Consider the following 20,680-nt stretch of genomic DNA (forward strand, 5'->3'; position numbering starts at 1 on the left):
CATGTCTCCCTCAAGCCCTGCTGTGAAGGAACAGCTGTTGTCAGCTCCACCCTTCCCCATTTTACTGCTTATGGGGAACTTACACTTGAACCGGATCAGATTACAGATTTCAGATGGATTACGAGGGTGTGGAAAATTGTTAAACAAGCCCTGGTCAGGTGGAGTAATCTCCCAGTGGAGGATGATACCTGGGAGGACTATTCTCAGCTGCAGCAGCAGTACCCTCATTTGGACCTTGAGGACAAGGTCAAACTCTAGGGGAGAGGAGATGATAAGAACCCAGCAGATCAGAGCACTCAGGCCCACGAGACCCAAGGTCCTTTCCTACGGAAGCCCACACCTCCACCAATGTGATTCGTTTACACTAGAAGACTACATGAAGAGCATGAGACAAAGGACCAAGAATTGCATTGAGGCCATACCTTTACAAGGCCACACGAGTTCGTTATGTAATCAGAAAAAGAATATCCCTACTTTCACTTTTTCCTTCTTCTTCCTTCTCCCCTGTCTCATTTCAGGAGGTCCAGCTCCCTTGAAGAAGCTCAACTATTTCAATTGAGGCTTAACATATTCATTTTTCTTTCACCAAAAAAAATCATGTGTTTGCTAGTAAAAAATTAAGTGCATTTACCCTTTAAGTTCATCGTCACTGTTAGGATAAATACTTTTTTTCAATTTTTTTTCTTTTATCTTTTGGTAATTGATGAGTGGGGGAAGAGGATTGAGGGTAGGACAAAGAAGGTTGGGGTCCTGTTTCTCCATGTTTTCTTTTTTTCATGAGGCAGATCAAGTGTAGCCTAAATTGGTTCTCATGTTTCTCCATATTCCATAACACCTTTTCCCATCTATAAGTTTGAGGCCAACAGAATTCTGCAGCACACAGCAAAGCCAGAAAGCCCATCATCAAGTGAAAGTTAAGATTTACTAGGTCATCCCACCACATGGCAGAAAATGCCTGCCTTTGCAGAGAAAAGATTAAGATACCTTGGGCCTTAACTTTCTACAGTGGCTTTTTTATTGATGATCTTTTTGTGCTGGTATTCATTATTGCTTTCTTTTTTGCAACTTAATCAATTTACCAATTTATACAGATTAATTTTTGACTGACATGTTCAGATTTTAGAATTTGATCTCCACAAATATTAAACATATACAACTTGTGAGTGCAGCAAGAGTCTAAAGAGACATCTTTGAACCACAACAAAACAAACCTTTTGGGGGGCCACCACAACAGGAAGGAGTTTCTGCTTCTGATTTCGCCTTGATCTTCTATTTCTTCTTATATCAAGAGAAGGTAAAGGAATGTGAGACAGAACAATACCCCCATGTTCTCTTATAAGTGCTTCAAGTTCCCTTTCCTTCTGACTAGAAAATCCTGTCAACAAAAACTCTATGCCTTGAAATATCATTCTGCTTCTGTACTTGATGTGGCAATTTTTCAGACTATTCACTTTTCTAGCTCTAAAATTTAACTGGGAGTTGGAATTTTCCAACCTTTTGCCAAATCTTGTTATTGAACCTGCAAAGATTAAAGCATTAATAATTATCATATGACAACTCCAAATATGAAATTTGTAAGTTGAATAAATGAATAAAAAATCGTAGCTCACAAGTTTGATGGATTTTAGACCTTGGCGGCTCTTGTTATGCTGAAACTTGATTTTGTCCTCTGAGAAACGAACTTTCTTTTTTGGCGGCGGACCTTGATCATCATGAGGGTGTGGTAATGGACTGGATGGCAATTGAGGAAGCAACTTAGTCTTACTTTGATCCTCACAACAAACTAAATTTGTGTTCTTCATCAGTTCTGGTACTAAAAACCTTTCTAAATTCCCTTCTCCAGTATTGTAACTTTCAACAATTTTTGAATCCCGATGACGATGACGACTCCCATTATTTAAAATAATAGGTGACCACCTATCCTCTTTCTGATTAACCTGCAACTCATCTCTACTACTTTCAGTTTCTTTGCTAGTGGTCTTTTTAACCATCAATTCTGGGATATGCTTCCCAGTGGCAGAAATTTCACAACCTTCACCAGCAGAGCATTTAGATGCAGGATCTAAACATAAGAGTCTAGTTGCCTCGTTACTGGAAGACCTTAAATAATCATCACCTTTTTCAGGGGAAAGAAACCCCAAAGCACCTGCCACTGAAAGTGATTCATTACCGTGAATGTTTTTACTCTTTGAAATGAAATCCTGAGCAGGCACTAACATGCTATAAGCTTTGAGGGAGTTCAACTCCCTCCGACTTGTAGCCCCAGAAATTTTACTATGGATTTCGGGTAGAGTATTTTTTTCTGTATTAGCAGATTGTACGGTTGAAACCAGTGTTCTGGTCAAATTCTCTGTCCCAAGGTCTGATATGGGATTCAAACACTCATCAGTTTCCTCTTCTCTATATTTCTGGTCTGGATATAAAGTAGCATTGACATTGTCACAGGAAACACTGCATGGAACAAGGGAACAAATAGGATCTGCCAAGGAAAGACTAGATGATCTCACAATATCTTGAGAAGGTACTATTTCCTCATCTGTTCTATCACATAGATATTCAGAAGGCATGCCTGGCATCAAAGATATACATGTCTCCAGATTCTGTACAAAAGAGTTTTCATCTGGGGCAACATCCGCAGATTCTGAGAGAAAGCTGGTCTCTCCAATGAAGAATTTCCCTGGGCCTTTCCTACTACTTTGGTCCAAGCATGCAAAATCTTCAGCATCCTTCAAGATCCCGGTATTATCAGGCTAACCACATATAAAAAGAATGTTTATCAGATGATTGTTAAATTTGCGCACGTAAAAAATGGTTTTCCAGATGGAAGGTCAAAGAACCATCTAATATATATTAAAACAGAGGTCAAGGAGCAAAATAATATCAAAACTTGCCCACTTTTTCAGCTCTGTAGAGGGGAAACATGACCAATCCATGATATCCATCCAACTCTCTGAGCCACACGTGAGTATAGTACTTACATGACTAATAGCCCTATACCCATTCAAAGAAACGACCAGAGGTGTCAATGGGTCACGTTAAACGGTAAACCCAGCTTGAGTGAGATTCTGAGCATTATGTCTCTGTCAAATTACACCCCAACTAGTGCCTTGCAACCTTTTGATTTATTACCTGGTGATACATTTCCTTTCGGCTTTGGCATGGATATTTAAAAAGCATTATACAGGGTCAGAACAAGTTGAAAGATGAGGAAGACAAATTAAAATTAATAGGATCCTTATCCCACCTTAATAGTCCAACCACCTAACCAACGGCTTCTGAATTTGTCTGTATCTACATCAGTTATTTCATTTTCTGCAACTATAATACAAATAAAATGTGAAATTTATATAAATATTCATAATTCAAATAAATAAAGACCAGAAAGAGACTAGAAGAAACTTTACCAGCTTTTCCTGATTCTTGAACCCAAGGAGAGTCTATACTTGCTTGAGTGTAAAATAAATTTGCATCAGCAATATCAAATTTGACTCCCTGAAAACCAGACCAGCATCAAATAAACCCATGAAATAGCCCTTCAATACTCCACATTATCTATGATTATTTTCAAACATTCACTTTGGTATGTCTATGAATGTAATTTTATAACACCATAGTTTCTTGATTTGTTATGATTGAACCCACCATTAAACTAGGTTATACATTCACCCTGAGGATACAACTAAGTAGAGCTCAGGGTCCATTTGGTTCACAGGAATAGGGATCTGGAATCAGAATCAGAATGGCCCATTCCAGTGCCAACTGTTTGGTTGGGTGGAATCGAAATCCAAGTCCCATTCCTGGTGGAATGCCATTCCCCCATTTGAGGGAATGACATCCCCCCCCCATTCCAGCTGATTCCAATTCCCATCTGAACCAAACAGGCAGAGGAATAGACCATTCCGATTCTGATTCCAATTCCGACTGCAAACCAAACAGACCCTCAGTTCATTAAAAGGGGGGAAATGCCTTACCTGGGCTATTGAAACATTCAAATTTCTCCAACCACTTCATACAAGTGGGATTCCCAATGGAGCTGTATACTTGAAGTCTTTAATCCCAAAGTAGTGCTCTAAATGGATTTGGTGGGGTCAGGATCACGATAGACCCAGTCCCGACTCGACAAGTAAATGTACAGAACCAGTTCCAAACCAGACTATATAGAGTCTATAATCGGGACCATTAGGTCTGACCTGATAAGACATGACTATAATTGACAACTATACTTGTAACCTGTAAGTTAACAAAAAACCTAATTGTTTGTGTAGAGAACACTGATGTGGGCCCCACAGCAGTGGCACATCAGTGGTCCCCACTGAGTTCATAGGACAGTATGTGTAATTATTTGTTTCAGTCATGGTAGTGTCAGTTGGGGTCAGTTCGTTATTTCAGTTTTTATTTACTTTATTTGCCATATAAGTACTAAGGGCAGATCTGTCATTTTCTCTATGTACTGAACATAACCTATAAATACGAAGAGAGTGGCGGCGGCAGATGTGTTAGAATCTGTCCCTTCTTTCAAACCTTTGTGTTCTCCTATTCCTCTTCTGTCTTTTCTCCTTCCTCTCACTTTTCTTCTACTTTTCTTAACCTAAAATCTATTAGGGTTCAAGGCTGATTGCAGTCTTGATCTTCTACTGTTTGATTTGGACATCATAATATGATGATATTACAAGTATATCATGACAAAAAAAGTAATTTTATTGTGAAAAAGAAAAATAGGTATTAGACTGGGGGTATCTTTGTAATATGCCAATATAAATATGCATGATTAATTAATTATATATATAGTCAGTTCAGGTCTCAATCAGTTTGGAACAATCAAAACCGATCTTGAACAAAGCCAGGACATGTAATGCAGACCCAGACCCTATATAATTGGGTCCGTTCTTCAGGTCTGCTGTCCCAGACAGCTCTATCCCAAAGGCAGGTCTAGACTGAGCTTCTTCTGACATGTAGGGATGATCATTCTTAGCCAACCTGGCCTGGTCCACAATGCTGCATGCTTGGGCCTAGGTTATGTCCAGGCCTAGACCTACATCATTCCCAGCCCCAGAAATTTATAGGCTGGGTCTAGGCCCAATACCTGTTGACCAAGTCCTGGCTTGGATTAAATATAACATTTATTCTATATGCAAGCCAATGAATACTCAGTGCTAAGCCTGCCAGGCCCAGCTCATGAAGTCATGATCACCTCATGCAGAAGTAAGAAATTTGAATGGTGAGTTTTCCAAAACCAATATATCCATAGTCAATGAATCTTCGAGATTGAAACTTCTATTTTCTAGAAAATCCATCAAAACCAACCTCTTGAACTCTGAACCTCCTGTACTGAACATCAGAATCACATGCATACTGCTTTCCTGATGCAGGAGTATCTAAAACATGGGAAAAAATCCTCAATGGGCTGCATGCCTCCTTTGTAGCCAAATTGAAGCCACATTGATTATTACAAGAAGAAGAAACCCATTTAACAGATATCCCTACATCCTCAAAAGCATCTTCCATAAAGTCTTCATCCAGATCCAATAGCAGTTCAGTCTCATCCACCCCCTTACTCGAGCAAGTAGAGGCATCATCCAATCCATCCAAAAGCAAGTTTCCATTCCGTGCTTCCTTCACCCTAAGTGCAACTTCAAGTACAGAATTAGCTGACAAACTTTCTAAAGCTGCACTGTTTTTTACTAGCTCAGATATCACCAGTGCTTCAGAAGCTGCAATGGAGAGTTCAATCGCATCTTCAAAATTAGCAGTTTTAAGGCGTCTGCTGTAAGATTTTTCTTGCTTTTTCCTCCTATTGTTCCTGTTACTTTTTGCAAGGGATTGAATCCTGGAATTCTGTGAATCTCTTGTATTGGATGTTGAGAGCAACATGTTTACATTTCTGACTTGGCTGCCACTGTTCTCTGGAATGGCTGAAGCTACATTAAGCATTTCCTTGGACAGGATGCTCTCTGTTTTAATAATATCAAGAATTGAACCTGGAGTATGTTGTGAAATACCATCTGAGGAAAGATGTAGATGGAAATGAGGCATCTGTCAAAAGGATAGTATACAACAGGAAGAGCAATTTATGGTTAATAATATGAATGGGCTTCCGTAAAAATAAATTTCTCAAGAAATAATTCATCAACTCATATCACACGAGAAAAATAGTAATTGCAAGGATCGCAAGATTACTTCGAGAAGGTCAAAACAAAACTTTTGTGGCTTCACAAATTAGCTTATCCATTTCAGGTTCTTATGTCTAATCTTGCTTTTCAGACTTGAGACCATTTGGTAAAATTATTATTAAAACCCTCTTATGTCTAATATTGCTAAAATTATACTGTTTTGTTCATATTAAAATAATAAAATATTAATAAAAAATATACAGTTAATCAAATATTAATTGTAAGGCAAGCTATGCTGTATGGCATTACCAGAATGGAATGGTGAAACAAGATTCATGTAGCAAACCCCATATGATTGGGATAAGGGTTGGTTGATGATGATGATATGTATGTGTGTGTGTTTTTTTATATTATATATAAATATCATAAATTTATAATATAATTTATATGGAACTGAACAGAATGAAATCGTGAAATAAGATCCATGTAGGCAACCCCATATAGTTGGGAAAAGGCTTAGATGACAATAACGATGATAAATATTACAATATGAGACGTACAATGCATATAATATATGTAAAATCCCTATTCGATTCTAGGTTAAAGTAGAGAAGAAGAAGATAAAGAAGAAGAAGAAGAGAAGGAGGAGGAGAAGAAGGGTTCGGCCAGATTAGAAAAAAATCAGTCCACCTCAAGCCGACCCACTTGTATTTATCTCCAATAACATAGTTACAAGAAAGACCATATTGTCCCTCATAAGTGATGGGACACATAACTTAAACTTAAATAACATAGACCTTTCACTCTCAAATAGATAAATCCAAATGACCAAAATACCCCTGATTTGTGTATTCTAATACTCCCCATCAAGCTGGAGAGTATATGTCATATAGTCCCAGCTTGTCACAAATATAATCTACTCTGCCCCGAGACAATCCCTTTGTAAAGAGATCTGCCCACTGATTTCCTGAGCTCACATGAGATGTGGTTATCACTCCACTGATCACTTTCTCTCTTACAAAGTGACAATCAACCTCAATATGCTTGGTTCTCTCATGGAAGACTGGATTGAAAGAGATGTGACAGTTGCTTGGTTATCACAGTATAGTCTCATAGGTTTGTCAACTAAGAACCCCATCTCTTGTTGCAAGTTCTTCAACCATACCAATTCACATGCGGTATGAGCCATAGCTCTGTACTCAGCTTCTACACTACTCCTTGCCACCACTATTTGTTTCTTGCTCTTCCAAGTTAAAAGATTTCCACCAAGGAAGGTACAATACCTTGTAGTTGACCTCCTGTCTAATACAAAACCGGCCCAATCAGCATCTGTATACCCTACTATCTCAAGGGGCCCTCCACTTTTATATAGTAAACCACGGCCTGGAGCACCCTTCAGGTACTTAACGATTCTTAGAACTGCTTCCCAATGAGGAATCCGAGGATGTTGCATAAGCTGACTTACCATACTCACAACAAATGATATATCTAGTCGGGTAATAGTCAGATAATTCAACTTTCCCACCAACCACCTTTATCTTCCAGGATCATCAAACTCCTCAACTGGATCAACACTCAACTTGACATTCAGTTCCATAGAAGTCTCTGTTGGTTTAGTGCCTAACAACCCTGTTTCTTCAAATAGGTCAAGAACATATTTCCTTTGACACGAGTTAACTCCATGTCTTGACCTTGCAACTTCTATTCCTAGGAAGTACTTCAGTTTACAGAAATCTTTCGTATTGAAGTGGTCCTGTAGAAATTTCTTCAACCTGTCACTCCCAGTTATGACAATATCATCCACATACAGAATGGTCTACCTGACACTATTTCATCCCAAAGTCTTTCACTACTTCACTAAACCTACCAAACCATGCGCGTGGAAATTGTTTCAGTCCATAAATTGCCTTTTTGAGTCTACAAACCTTACCATCCTCCCCCTAAGCAACAAACCCTGGCGGTTGCTCCATATATACTTCCTCAATGAAATCACCATGTAAGAAAGCATTTTTTATGTCAAATTGCACAAGAGGCCAATCATACATACCAGCTAATGAAATCAACACCCGAACTCAACCAATTTTAGCCACAGGAGAAAATGTCTCAATATAGTCCACACTATACAACTGAGAATAGCCCTTGGCCACTAACCTGGCCTTCAATCGTTCCACACTGCCATCTGAAAGATACTTCACTGTGTAGACCCACTTACACCCAACAACATGCTTACCAGGAGGAAGAGTAGTGAGTTCCAACGTGTGGTTGTATTGTAGAGTAGATAGTTCATCTTCCATTGCTTGCCGCCACCCTAGGGAGGTAAGGGCTTCCTGGACAATCTTGGGAATGGAAACAGATGATAGCAATGATATAAAGTTGCGATAAGAAGCAGAAAGATGAGCAACGGAAACATAGTGCGAGATAGGATGAAAAGCACAAGTGCGTTTACCTTTCCACAGAGCAATAGAAAGATCAAGGTCTAAGGGAGAAGAAGCAATGACAGGATCTGTTGACGAGGGATGAATTGGAGGAGGGGCCGGTGCTCTTCTGTGAGTATACACTTGTTTGATTGGTGGCCTCTCAGTAGTAACTGGCATGGGAGGTGAATCTACAACTGGAATGGGAACCACAAGAAGGGGATCTACAACAGGGATGGGAAGAGGAACTACGAAGGAAGGAGAAGAAACCACAGTATCTGAGAAAAAATGAACTGATTCAAAGAAGGTGACATCGGAGCACACAAATGACTTATGGAAGTTAGGGTTATAGCACTTATACCCTTTCTGAGTCCTTGAGTAGCCAAGGAAGATACATTTAGTAGCTCGTGCATCTAACTTGTCTAGTCTAGGCCCCAAGTTTTGAACAAAACAAACACATCCAAAGACTCTTGGAGTGAGAGGAAATGGAGACAATGTGGGAAACAACACCGAGAAGGGGGATTGACTTCCAATGATGGACATGGGCATCCGATTGATGAGAAAACAGGATGTGAGGACGACATCACTCCAAAAATGCTTTGGGACATTCATATTAAGCATCAAAGACCGAGTTTCAAGGAAATGTCGATTTTGTGGGGTGTAGGCACAAGAAATTTGATGAATTATCCCATGGTGCTCTAAGTATTGCTGAAATGGTATTGAGGTGTACTCTTTGGCATTATCGAAGCGAAGAATTTTAATATGAACACCAAATTGGGTACATATTTCAGCATAAAATTTTTGAAAAATAGAAGACACTTCACTGCGATCTTTCATAAGATAAATCCATGTCATCCTTGAAAAGTCATCAACAAGAATTACAAAATACTTATAGCCATTGTATGACATCACTTTGATCGGACCCCAGACATCAGAATGAACTAAAGAAAAATGACTCAAGACACGACTATCAACTCTTGGACTAAAAGAGACTCTATAATGTTTCCCAAGCTGACATGACTCACAATCCAAAGATGAAAGATGACTCAAGGAAGGAACCAGCAACTTCAGAGCCTTGAGAGAAGGATGACAAAGTCTGCAGTGCCATTGAAAAAGAGTAAGAGGCGACTGAAACGCTACTGGAGGGCCACCACCATCAAGGTAATACAATCCACCTGCCTCATGCCCTCCACCAATCTTCATCCCCGTCTTGAGATCTTAAAACACACAAGAAGAGGGATAAAAGGTTATGGAACAATTAAGTGACTTGGTTAATCTACTAACAGACATAAGGTTAAAAGGGAACTTGGGAACATATAAAACAGATGATAAAGACAAGGAGGAGAGATCAATGTCACCAACACCACAGATGGGAGATGTAGAACCATTAGCAAGAGTAATTGTTTGAGATGTGGAAGACGAAAAAGAGAAGAAAATACATTAGGAGTCCCAGACATATGATCCGAAGCTCCGGAGCCAATGATCCAGTGTGAAGGCTTGGAAGCCAAGCAAGCCATACTTGAATGGGCAAGGGTAGTTGTGTTCTGCTGAGATGTCTGAAGGAACTGCTCATACACTGCACGGGGTACACACACCATCTCCTTCCCAGAAGCACCAGTAGATGTGGAGGGGATCGGGTCAGTATGTTGACTATCAATGATTGTACCACTACCCTTAGTCACAGCATGGTTAGCACAGGTGTTGGGTGGACCATGCAAATTATAGCAGAAATTACTTCTTCCTTTACCGCGACCTCCCCCTGAGTCCCGACCTCCACTCCGGCCGCCAGCACGGTTAAACATGGGACCACCACGATTACCTGGAAGTCCACGACCACTACCACCACCTCTATTTCCACGGCCTCCCCCTCTAGTCACCACAAAACCAGATCCGTCTGAGAGAGAACAATGCTCTATAGACTCAATAGATGTCCTCCTAAGACGGGCAAAAACTTCTTCAAGTGAGGAAAGAGCAGACCCCCCCCCTAAAATTTGTGCTCGGGCAGGCTCATATTCAACCTTTAAACCCACCAGAAACCTTGTCACATCAAGTTGCTCATGCTGTTGTTGCTGAATCTGAACATCCTGTGTCAGAGGATGATACACATTGAGCTCATTTCGGATATTCCTCAGACTTGCATAGTATTCCTCCAAGCTTTGACTGCCTTGCTTCAGATTAAAGTACTCTTGGTACAACTAATACACCCTAGTTGTATTGTCTTGTCCGGAGTACAGTTTCTTAACACGATCCCAAATTTCTTTAGTTGTATCTAGGAACATAAAGTTCACGCTAATTTTTGGTTCCATGCTATTCTACAGTCATGTCATTATTTGTGCATCTCCCTGTTCCCAGTCACTAAACCCCAGAGAATCAGAAGAGGGTTTCTCCTCTCTCACATGTTTTACTTTTTTCTTGGCCTTTAAAATCACCTCCACAGATTTTGCCCACGGCACATAACTCTCACCATTCAACTTAATAGATGTCATTTGAACATTTAGGTAATCTGGAGAAATCATAACGCCTGTTTTATTGTCATTCCCATCTCCAATCGATGCCATCTTAACTAATTCACCTTCAAATATTCAGCACAACCTCACGCACTTCCACAAAACTTAGCTCACTTTCAGCACCACCAACTTCTTCAAATACACATTGCACATCAAATACAAAAGTTGAAATCACTCAGTCATTAAATCAAACACAGAAATCAGTATAACACCACCACACCACACAAGGTTTCACTTTCAACTATTTAGAAGCATCCACACACCATTCAACACAGTACAACCACCACCACATCACTGCTCTCGTGAACTTCAGCAGTCAAAAAACCCTACGTTCAACACACATATGAGATAAAAACAGAGGAGAACAAGGCTGATATGCATACTACTCACTTCAAACCTCCACAAATATATATATATATATATATATATATATATATATTGAACCAAAACACAGCATTTACAGTCCATTATTTGGGCAGAAAAAACAGAACTGTTCATACCTGTCCACAAACAGCCCTCTTCGTATCACAGAATAGAGGGCATCTAGTACACAACCTCAACAACCACCACCACAATAACTGGAGGCATACTCACCTCCAAAATCACAAAACGACTACTCCTTTTTGGCCTCTTGTCGAGCTTCCACTCAGGCTAGAAGAAAATTGAAGAAAGCTGAAATGGTTGGCGGCGAACCCAGGAAGAAGACAAACAATGAAAAAAGAAAAAAAAAAAAAGGAAAAGAGAACTAAGTTTTATTGCTCTGATAGCATGTAAAATCCCTAGAAGGAGGAGAAGAAGGGTTCGACCAGATTAGGAAAAAATCAGTTCACCTCTAGCCGACCCACTTGTATTTATCTCCAATAACATAGTTACAAGAAAGACCATATTGTCCCTCATAAGTGATGGGACACATAACTTAAACTTAAATAAAATAGACATTTCAATCTCAAATAGATAAACCCAAATGACCAAAATACCCCCGATTTGTGTATTCTAACAATATATAACTTGTTTAAGGTCGCATGCCATGCACATATGCAATTAAGCTTAACCTTATTTTTTTCTTTTGAAGATAAATAAAAAAGAAAATTTTATTAAAGAAAAAAATAGTAATACACCAGGGTGATTAGATATCACACGCAGTGGGCCAAAGACCAATCTTAACCACCAAACCCACAGACCCAAGAAAACAAAAAAAAAAGACTCAAATTTAAAAAAGAAAAACTTCCGAAAACAACTACTCCTAGAATCCCAAACCAAAACTGGCCCTACCAAACCTCTCCACAGAGAATTCTCTTCAGATCTTTCTCCAATTGGATTATGTCTCTGCTCCAATTCTCAAAAAACTTTTCTCGCAAATTCTTCCCCTATGTTTATAATTAAAAATATATGATATAAAACAAATAAAATAAAATAATATAAATAAATATAAAGCTGGAAAGGGGGACCAGATTTGACAGCTGGCCCACTCCACATAAATTCAAATTTTAAAGTTTTGGTTATGGGGGTGGGGTGGGTGGGAGTTAGGCAACCACCCCACCTATGAAGAGTGGGGAGGTTGCTCTAACCTCCCTACCCCATAACTGTCTCCCTCTATATAAGGGGGAGAACAGAAGAAAATGGGATAGGCAGATAGAAGAGAGGAGAGAGAGATAAAAAAAAAGAGAGAGAGAGAGAGAAAGAGAACAAAAAGGAGAGAAGAGAGAGGAAGAGAGGAAATAAGGGAGAGAACTTACAGTTCTACTGATTGAAGAGGATAAATATACACAGGTACAGGTTTTATCCATCTCTCTCTCTCTCCCTAGGGTTCTGTTGAACTCCAACTCTTATCTCAATTGTTTTTTTGTGTCGGTGGATTCTATATGTATAAAATAGATAAAAAAGGGATTAATACTGGGGCCTCTAGAGTTCTGTTTAATGGTGGGTCCAACCCACTATAAGATTTCATCATATTTGGGATAATTCGGTGGCTCTTATCCACCATTTAAATAGGCTGATTAGTGGGCCATACCCACTGTTCTAGCAGGCATCACTTATCCTAATTGATTAAATCATATTTGGGATAATTAGGTAGCTCTTATCCGCCATTTAAATAGGCTGATTAGTGGACCATACCCACTGTTCTAGTAGACATCACTTATCCTAATTGATTTAATCATATTTGGGCTAATTCGGTGGCTCTTATCTACCATTAAAAGAAGCTAACTAGTGGGTCATACTCACTGTTCACGACAAGTGTCACTTATTCTGATTTAGTGGGTAGACCCACTAATTAATTAAACTTCTTTGGGCTAGTCCGGTGGTTCTTACCCACCATTAAAGCAGGTTGACTAGTGGGCCATATCTAATGTCACAATAGATGTCACCTATCTGATTTAGTGGGTCCCCACCAAGTTACCTTGCAACAGCATATTACAGTATTGCAATCGGTGGATCCTCTCCACCAAATCCAAGTAGATCTACTGTATAACAGCAATGCTAATTTAGTGGGTCCCACCAACCATAACAAGAACATTTAAGTTTAAAGTGGGCCATGCTCACTATTTAAACATCATATATTAGTGGGGCCCATTGTTAAAATATTTAAGTTTAAAACGTTAAAGTAAGTCATGCCCACTATTTAATCAACATAGTGGGTCTCACTTATCAGTGGGGCCCACTGTTAAATTATTCAAGTTTACGATGTCAAAGTGGGTTATGCCCACTATTAAATCAATATAGCAGGTCCCACCTATCAGTGGGGCTCACTGTTAAAATATTCAATATAAAAACATTAAAGTGGGTTACACCCACTATTAAACTAATCTAGTGGGTCCCACCTGTCAGCGGGGCCTACTGCCAAAACATTTAAGTTTTAAACCTCAAAGTGGGTCATCCCCACTATCAAACCAAACTAGTGGGTCTCACCTATCAGCAGGGCCCACTGTCAAAATTTTTAAGCTTAAAATCTTAAACTGGGCCACGCTCACTATTAAATCAAACTAGTGGGCCCCACCTGCCAGCGGGGCCCACAGTTTAAATATTTAAGTTTAAAATCTTAAAGTGGATCATGCCCACTATTAAATCAAACTAGTGGGTCCCACCTGTCAACGGCCCACTGTCAAAATATTAAAGTTTTAAATCTTAAAGTGGGTCACACCCACTAACAAATCAACCTAGTGGGTCCCACCTATCAGCAGGGCCCACTATCAGTATTTAAGTTTTTAAATCTTAAAGTGGGTCATGCCCACTAATGAATCAACCTAGCGGGGCCCACTGTCAAAATATTTAAGCTTTTAAATCTTACAGTGGGTCATGCCCACTAATAAATCAACCTAGTGGGTCCTACCTGTCAGCAAGGCCCACTATCAAAATATTTAAGTTTTAAATCTTAAGTTAGGCCATGCCCACTAATAAATCAACCTAGTGGGGCCCACTGTCAAAATATTTAAGCTCAAAACATTAAAGTGTGCCATGTCCACCATCAAATCAAACTAGTGGGTCCCACCTGTTAGCAGGGCCCACTATCAAAATATACGAGTTTAAAATATTAAGGGGGCCATGCCCACCACCAAATCAGTATAGTGGGTCCCACTTTTTATCGATTAACGGGACTCACTGTTAAGATGTATAAATTTAAATACATAGGTACCCAATGGTGTATAGTCTCATGACCTATCTACCAATTGTGGGGCCCACTCATGGGTATAACCCATTAAGAGTCCAAGCTGATGGGACTGCGTATACCTATTATTGGGTTTAACCCTTACAAAGTAGCTCTTTCACAGCAGACATAGTGCATACTTATGAATTATGATCAAAACACCCTACTAAAAAAGAAAGCCCTAAAGTCACTTGGGCTTCAATTTGCACTACCTTTTCCAAGTATTAACCTTATATGATATGATGCTAGTAAAATACTATCTTTTAACTTTTATGGCCTACACAGAAACCAAGGCAAGTCAGCACTACACAGTTTAGATATTTTATATTATACAAAGTATATCATAAGTTTTATATGTATATGGCATATATTATACATATTTAATATTTTACATTTAAAATCATAGGCCCGGGCCTGGGCTTATATTTCAAGCCAAGGCCTACGCCCAGGCTATAGCCCTTATTATAGATGCCAAGCCCAGCCCAGCCCAACCCATGATCACCCCTGATATAATACATTTGATTAGACTTCGGAATGGATGCTTTTTTCCTTCATCAGTAACAAACAGAATTTTATTATTTTCACAAATATATATAGAGTAATGCTCATGTGCCTAGCACCCTTTGAGGTTCTCCTCAGCTAATTACTCCTAAGTCATTTATTTCACTTGGTATAATATTCCCCAATGCATTCAATTTCTGTGTAACCCTGATTTTGCCAAACCATCAGCTATGTGATTAGCAGATCTTGGCTGAAAAATGGGTCTGTCTATTTTCCTTTAAATGTCCCCATTGCAAAGGTTATCTATGAGATGCCACAAGTACATAAGCAACATGTACCAATCTATGCATAATTAAAATTGGATCACACCAAACATCTAATCTGACAGGATGCATATTGCTAATTTGCTATATTTCCTACAAGTAACAAAGAAACTAAGCTGACTATTGGTATTGATCTGTTCACTCCCATTAAATCCATTAGGTAGCATATATAAAGAACAACTAATTGAAAAATGACATAACAGATTTCTACATACATTCCTCTTATAAGTTTGCATAACATTCTTCTAAACTAAAAGGCTGCATGTGCAGAAAATAACTTTTAAAGAAGTTATACAACCATACAAGGCACAGACATTGGTGAACTCTCACACCATTAAGAATTGAGCATGGATTAACCAATTATTTAAGAAGAATGATTTTCTCACAAGAATTAATAGTAAGAGCTCACATTTTCAGAAGATGGCATGGTTCCAGTAGGTGTATTGTCTCCCCCTGACAAGAATAAATGACAACTTTTGTATAGAGCATCTTCTCTTGGACACAAATCTACATCTCTAGCTTCACGAGTATCTTCTTGAACAAAGATCAAATCCTGACCACAGCAATGAGCAAAACCCCATCAAAAAGACATTTTGTGAAATGAAATCCTACCAAAAATTTGTTGAAAGCGATATGACAACCATAGAAAAAACAATTCGGTAAGGCAGTAATGCAAATTCATGGGCGTTTTGATGTCCCTAGGCAAACCATGGCCTAGGATTTTCTTTTATTGGTCTACACCATGGCCTAAGATGATGCCTGAGTGATAACAAGGCAATAAAAAAACAATAGTACTTAAATAATTTGGACAATAGTACTGAAATAATTCAGCACCTTGGAATTTCAGATTTGTCTTTAGAGAAATTAACCTACTTGCAAAGAGATACAACTCTAGTTTTGGTTGGGTAAAAAGGGAAGCAATTGGGCTGGCAGATGTTCTACCCAAGCAGGGAGTTGATAGACCTACACTCTTCTGGGCATTATTGTAATCTGTTGTAAATCTGATTACATTTTTGATGGACTGTTTGTACTAAATTTCTAAATCGGTAACTTTTAAATTAATAAATACTTCTCATTTTCTGATCAAAAAAGTAAATAAATAATATAGAATTACATATTGCAAGGTGCCAACCAGCTGGTTGGTAAGGTTCCTGCTAGTCGTAGTGGAGACTTTGGATTGAATCCCACCTGCACCAGGGTTGGGGTCATGGTGCCAACAATCTAAGGGTATAGAGCACTCTATTTTACATCGAGGGTTTTAAACTTGTAGTAAACCAAGAACAAAGAATGTTATGGTACAAGGTTTAAAATGTCGTCTTGGTGGAATTTCGGTCATCCAGATACAGGAAACATTTCAGAAATGTCATATGGAAATAGTGTAAAAATAAAAGATATTATGGAAACATTGTGCAATATGTGATTTTCTTTTTGTTTTTTGAAAATAAGATGTTAAAATATAGAATGATATTCTGTGAAATGATAAAAGAAGTATAGGTACACCTTGTCACCTTTTTAAATTACTAATTTTGTTCCAAACCATCAAACAAAGCTAAGAAACTGAGGTTAATAAACAAAATAAAATGATGTGACCACACATCCTTAAAAGGAGCAATCTAAGTAATATGTATTTTTTATCAACAAACTAAATTGTATGTATACTTATAAGAATTGTTGTCAATAAAACTGGGGCTTAAGCAACCAAAGCTAAAGATGACTTTGGGGTTCATGCTAATGGTAGCCCAATAGAGAAGAAACTGAGCATAGTCGTGAGATTTCAAAACTGAAACACCAAATTTTGGCACAGAATGACAGAATGCAGGCAAATGGTTTAGAATTTACAATATATCATATTGGAAGCCTTCCTATTCTTGATAAGTCATGCTCCACTAAGTAAATAAAGTGGGAACTGGGCAGTACAAACTCAACTACAACTAGCAGGAGTCGTTCTCCACTGATAGTCGTAATGGAGACTTGTTGACATTCTTGTATTGTCAACAAGGAGAGTCAAACTCACCCTTCCCATTTTATAAGCTTCCATTGCTTCTACATTCTTTTATGCGCCCATAGACTGAATGTCTACAGCCTTTAATGTACCAATCCTATAACTCAGACTTTGTGCTTTTTTTGTGATGGGGCTCTCTTTGTAAAATCCCTATTCAATTCTAGGTTGAAATAGAGAAGAAGAGAAAGAAGAAGAGAAGGAGGAGAAGGGTTCGGCCAGATGAGGAAAAATCAGTCCTCTCTAATCGACCCACTTGTATTTATCTTAAAATAAGTTTGGATACAAGAAAGACTATATTGCCCCTCATAAGTGATGGGGCACACAACTTAGACCTGAATAAAACAGACATTTCACTCTCACACAGATACACTCAAATGACCAAAAGACCCATGTTCTGTGAACTCTAACACTCCCCCTCAAGCTGGAGAGTATATGTCATATAGTCCCAGCTTGTCACAAATATAATCTACTCTGCCTCGAGACAATCCCTTTGTAAAGAGATCTGCCCACTGATTTCCCGAGCTCACATGAGATGTGGTTATCACTCCACTGATCACTTTCTCTCTTACAAAGTGACAATCAACCTCAATATGCTTGGTTCTCTCATGGAAAACTGGATTGAAAGAGATGTGACAGTTGCTTGGTTATCACAGTATAGTCCCATAGGTTTGTCAACTGAGAACCCCATCTCTTGTTGCAAGTTCTTCAACCATACCAATTCACATGCGGTATGAGCCATAGCTCTGTACTCAGCTTCTGCACTACTCCTTGCCACCACTGTTTGTTTCTTGCTCTTCCAAGTTAAAAGATTTCCACCAAGGAAGGTACAATACCTTGTAAATGACTTCTTGTCTAATACAAAACTGGCCCAATCAGCATCTGTATACCCTACTATCTCAAGGGGCCCTCCACTTTTATATAGTAAACCATGACCTGGAGCACCCTTCAGGTACTTAACGATTCTTAGAACTGCTTCCCAATGAGGAATCCGAGGATGTTGCATAAGCTGACTTACCATACTCACAACAAATGATATATCTAGTCGGGTAATAGTCAGATAATTCAACTTTCCCACCAACCACCTTTATCTTCCAGGATCATCAAACTCCTCGCCTGGATCAACACTCAACTTGACATTCAGTTCCATAGAAGTCCCTGTTGGTTTAGCGCCTAACAACCCTGTTTCTTCAAGTAGGTCAAGAACATATTTCCTTTGACATGAGTTAACTCCATATCTTGACCTTGCAACTTCTATTCCTAGGAAGTACTTCAGTTTACAGAAATCTTTCGTATTGAAGTGGTCCTGTAGAAATTTCTTCAACCTGTCACTCCCAGTTATGACAATATCATCCACATACACCACTAGCAAGATTTTCCCATCTTTTGAGTCATGGTTGAACACAGAATGGTCTACCTGACACTATTTCATCCCAAAGTCTTTCACTACTTCCCTAAACCTGCCAAACCATGCGCGTGGAGATTGTTTCAGTCCATAAATTGCCTTTTTGAGTCTACAGACATTAACATCCTCCCCCCGAGAAACAAACCCTAGTGGTTGCTCTATATACACTTCCTCAATGAAATCACCATGTAAGAAAGCATTTTTTATGTCAAATTGCACAAGAGGCCAATCATACATACCAGATAATGAAATCAACACCCGAACTCAACCAATTTTAGCCACAAGAGAAAATGTCTCCATATAGTCCACACTATACAACTGAGAATAGCCCTTGGCCACTAACCTGGCCTTCAATCGTTCCACACTGCCATCTGAAAGATACTTCACTGTGTAGACCCACTTACACCCAACAACATGCTTACCAGGAGGAAGAGTAGTGAGTTCCAACGTGTGGTTGTGTTGTAGAGTAGATAGTTCATCTTCCATTGCTTGCCGCCACCCTAGGGAGGTAAGGGCTTCCTGGACAATCTTGGGAATGGAAACAGATGATAGCAATGATATAAAGTTGCGATAAGAAGCAGAAAGATGAGCAACGGAAACATAGTGCGAAATAGGATGAAAAGCACAAGTGTGTTTACCTTTTCAAACGGCAATAGGAAGATCAAGGTCCGAGGGAGAAGAAGCAACCATAGGATCTGTCGACGAGGGCTGGATTGAAGGAGGGGTCGGTGCGCTTCTGTGAGTATACACTTGTCTGATTGATGGCCTCTCAGTAGTAATTGGCACGGGAGGAGGAACTACAGGGGGAACTGCAACTGGAATGGGTACCATGGGAAGAGGATCCTCAATAGGGATAAGAAGAGGAACTACAGGAGAAGGAGAAGGAACCACAGTGTCCGAGAAAAAAGGAACCGATTCAAAGAAGGTGACATTGGAGCACACAAATGACTTATGGGAGTTAGGGTTATAGCACTTATACCCTTTGTGAGTCCTGGAGTAACCAAGGAAGATACACTTAGTAGATTGTGCATCTAACTTGTCTAAACCATACCCTAAATTTTGAACAAAGCAAACACACCCAAAGACTCTCGGGGTAAGAGGAAAGGGGGACAAGGTGGGAAACAACACGAAGAAGGGGGATTGACTTCCAAGGATGGACATGGGAATCCGATTGATGAGAAAACATGATGTGAGGACAGCATCACTCCAAAAATGCTTTAGGGCATTCATATTAAGCATCATAGACCGAGTAGTTTCAAGGAGATGTCGATTTTTGCGTTCAGCTACACCGTTCTGTTGTAGGGTGTAGGACACGAGTTTTGATGAATTATCCCATGGTGCTCTAAGTAGTGCTGAAATGGTGTTGAGATGTACTCTTTTGCATTATTGGAGCGAAGAATTTTAATATGAGCACCAAACTGTGTACGTATCTCAGCATAAAATTTCTGAAAAATGGAAAACAATTCATTGCGATCTTTCATAAGATAAATCCATGTCATTCTTGAAAAGTCATCAACAAAAACTACAAAATACTTATAGCCATTGTATGACATCACTTTGACTGGACCCCAAACATCAGAATGAACTAAAGAAAAATGACTCAAAACACGACTATCAACTCTTGGACTGAAAGAGACTCTATGATGTTTCCCAAGCTGACACAATTCACAATCCAACGATGAAAGATGATTCGAAGAAAGAACCAGCAACTTCAAAGTTTTGAGAGAAGGATGACCAAGTCTGCAGTGCCATTGAAGAGAAGTAAGAGACAACTAAAA

At 39.2% G+C, this 20,680-nt stretch overlaps 1 protein-coding gene across 9 annotated transcripts in view; it reads right to left on the bottom strand.

The window, feature by feature from the left end:
* LOC148845419 (uncharacterized) overlaps window positions 1-20,680 on the bottom strand; it is a 53,452-nt gene that overhangs the window by 19,190 nt on the left and 13,582 nt on the right. For 5 of the 9 annotated variants that reach the window (XM_088952829.1, XM_088952830.1, XM_088952828.1 and 2 more), the window contains 6 exons: window positions 15,908-16,051; window positions 5,305-6,033; window positions 3,405-3,492; window positions 3,245-3,318; window positions 1,631-2,750; window positions 1,212-1,519 (listed from right to left, as the gene is read on the bottom strand). In XM_088952829.1, coding sequence (XP_088808955.1) covers window positions 1,212-1,519; window positions 1,631-2,750; window positions 3,245-3,318; window positions 3,405-3,492; window positions 5,305-6,033; window positions 15,908-16,051 — 2,463 coding nt within the window. Of the gene's footprint in view, window positions 1-1,211; window positions 1,520-1,630; window positions 2,751-3,244; window positions 3,319-3,404; window positions 3,493-5,304; window positions 6,034-11,531; window positions 11,659-12,767; window positions 12,862-15,907; window positions 16,052-20,680 lie in introns of those variants that run through there. The other 4 variants (XM_088952836.1, XM_088952831.1, XM_088952835.1 and 1 more) reach the window with 4 other exon arrangements.

Source organism: Nelumbo lutea, chromosome 7 (genome assembly GCF_056320005.1).
Source record: "Nelumbo lutea isolate HS-2025 chromosome 7, American lotus-T2T, whole genome shotgun sequence".
Classification (NCBI taxonomy): domain Eukaryota; kingdom Viridiplantae; phylum Streptophyta; class Magnoliopsida; order Proteales; family Nelumbonaceae; genus Nelumbo; species Nelumbo lutea.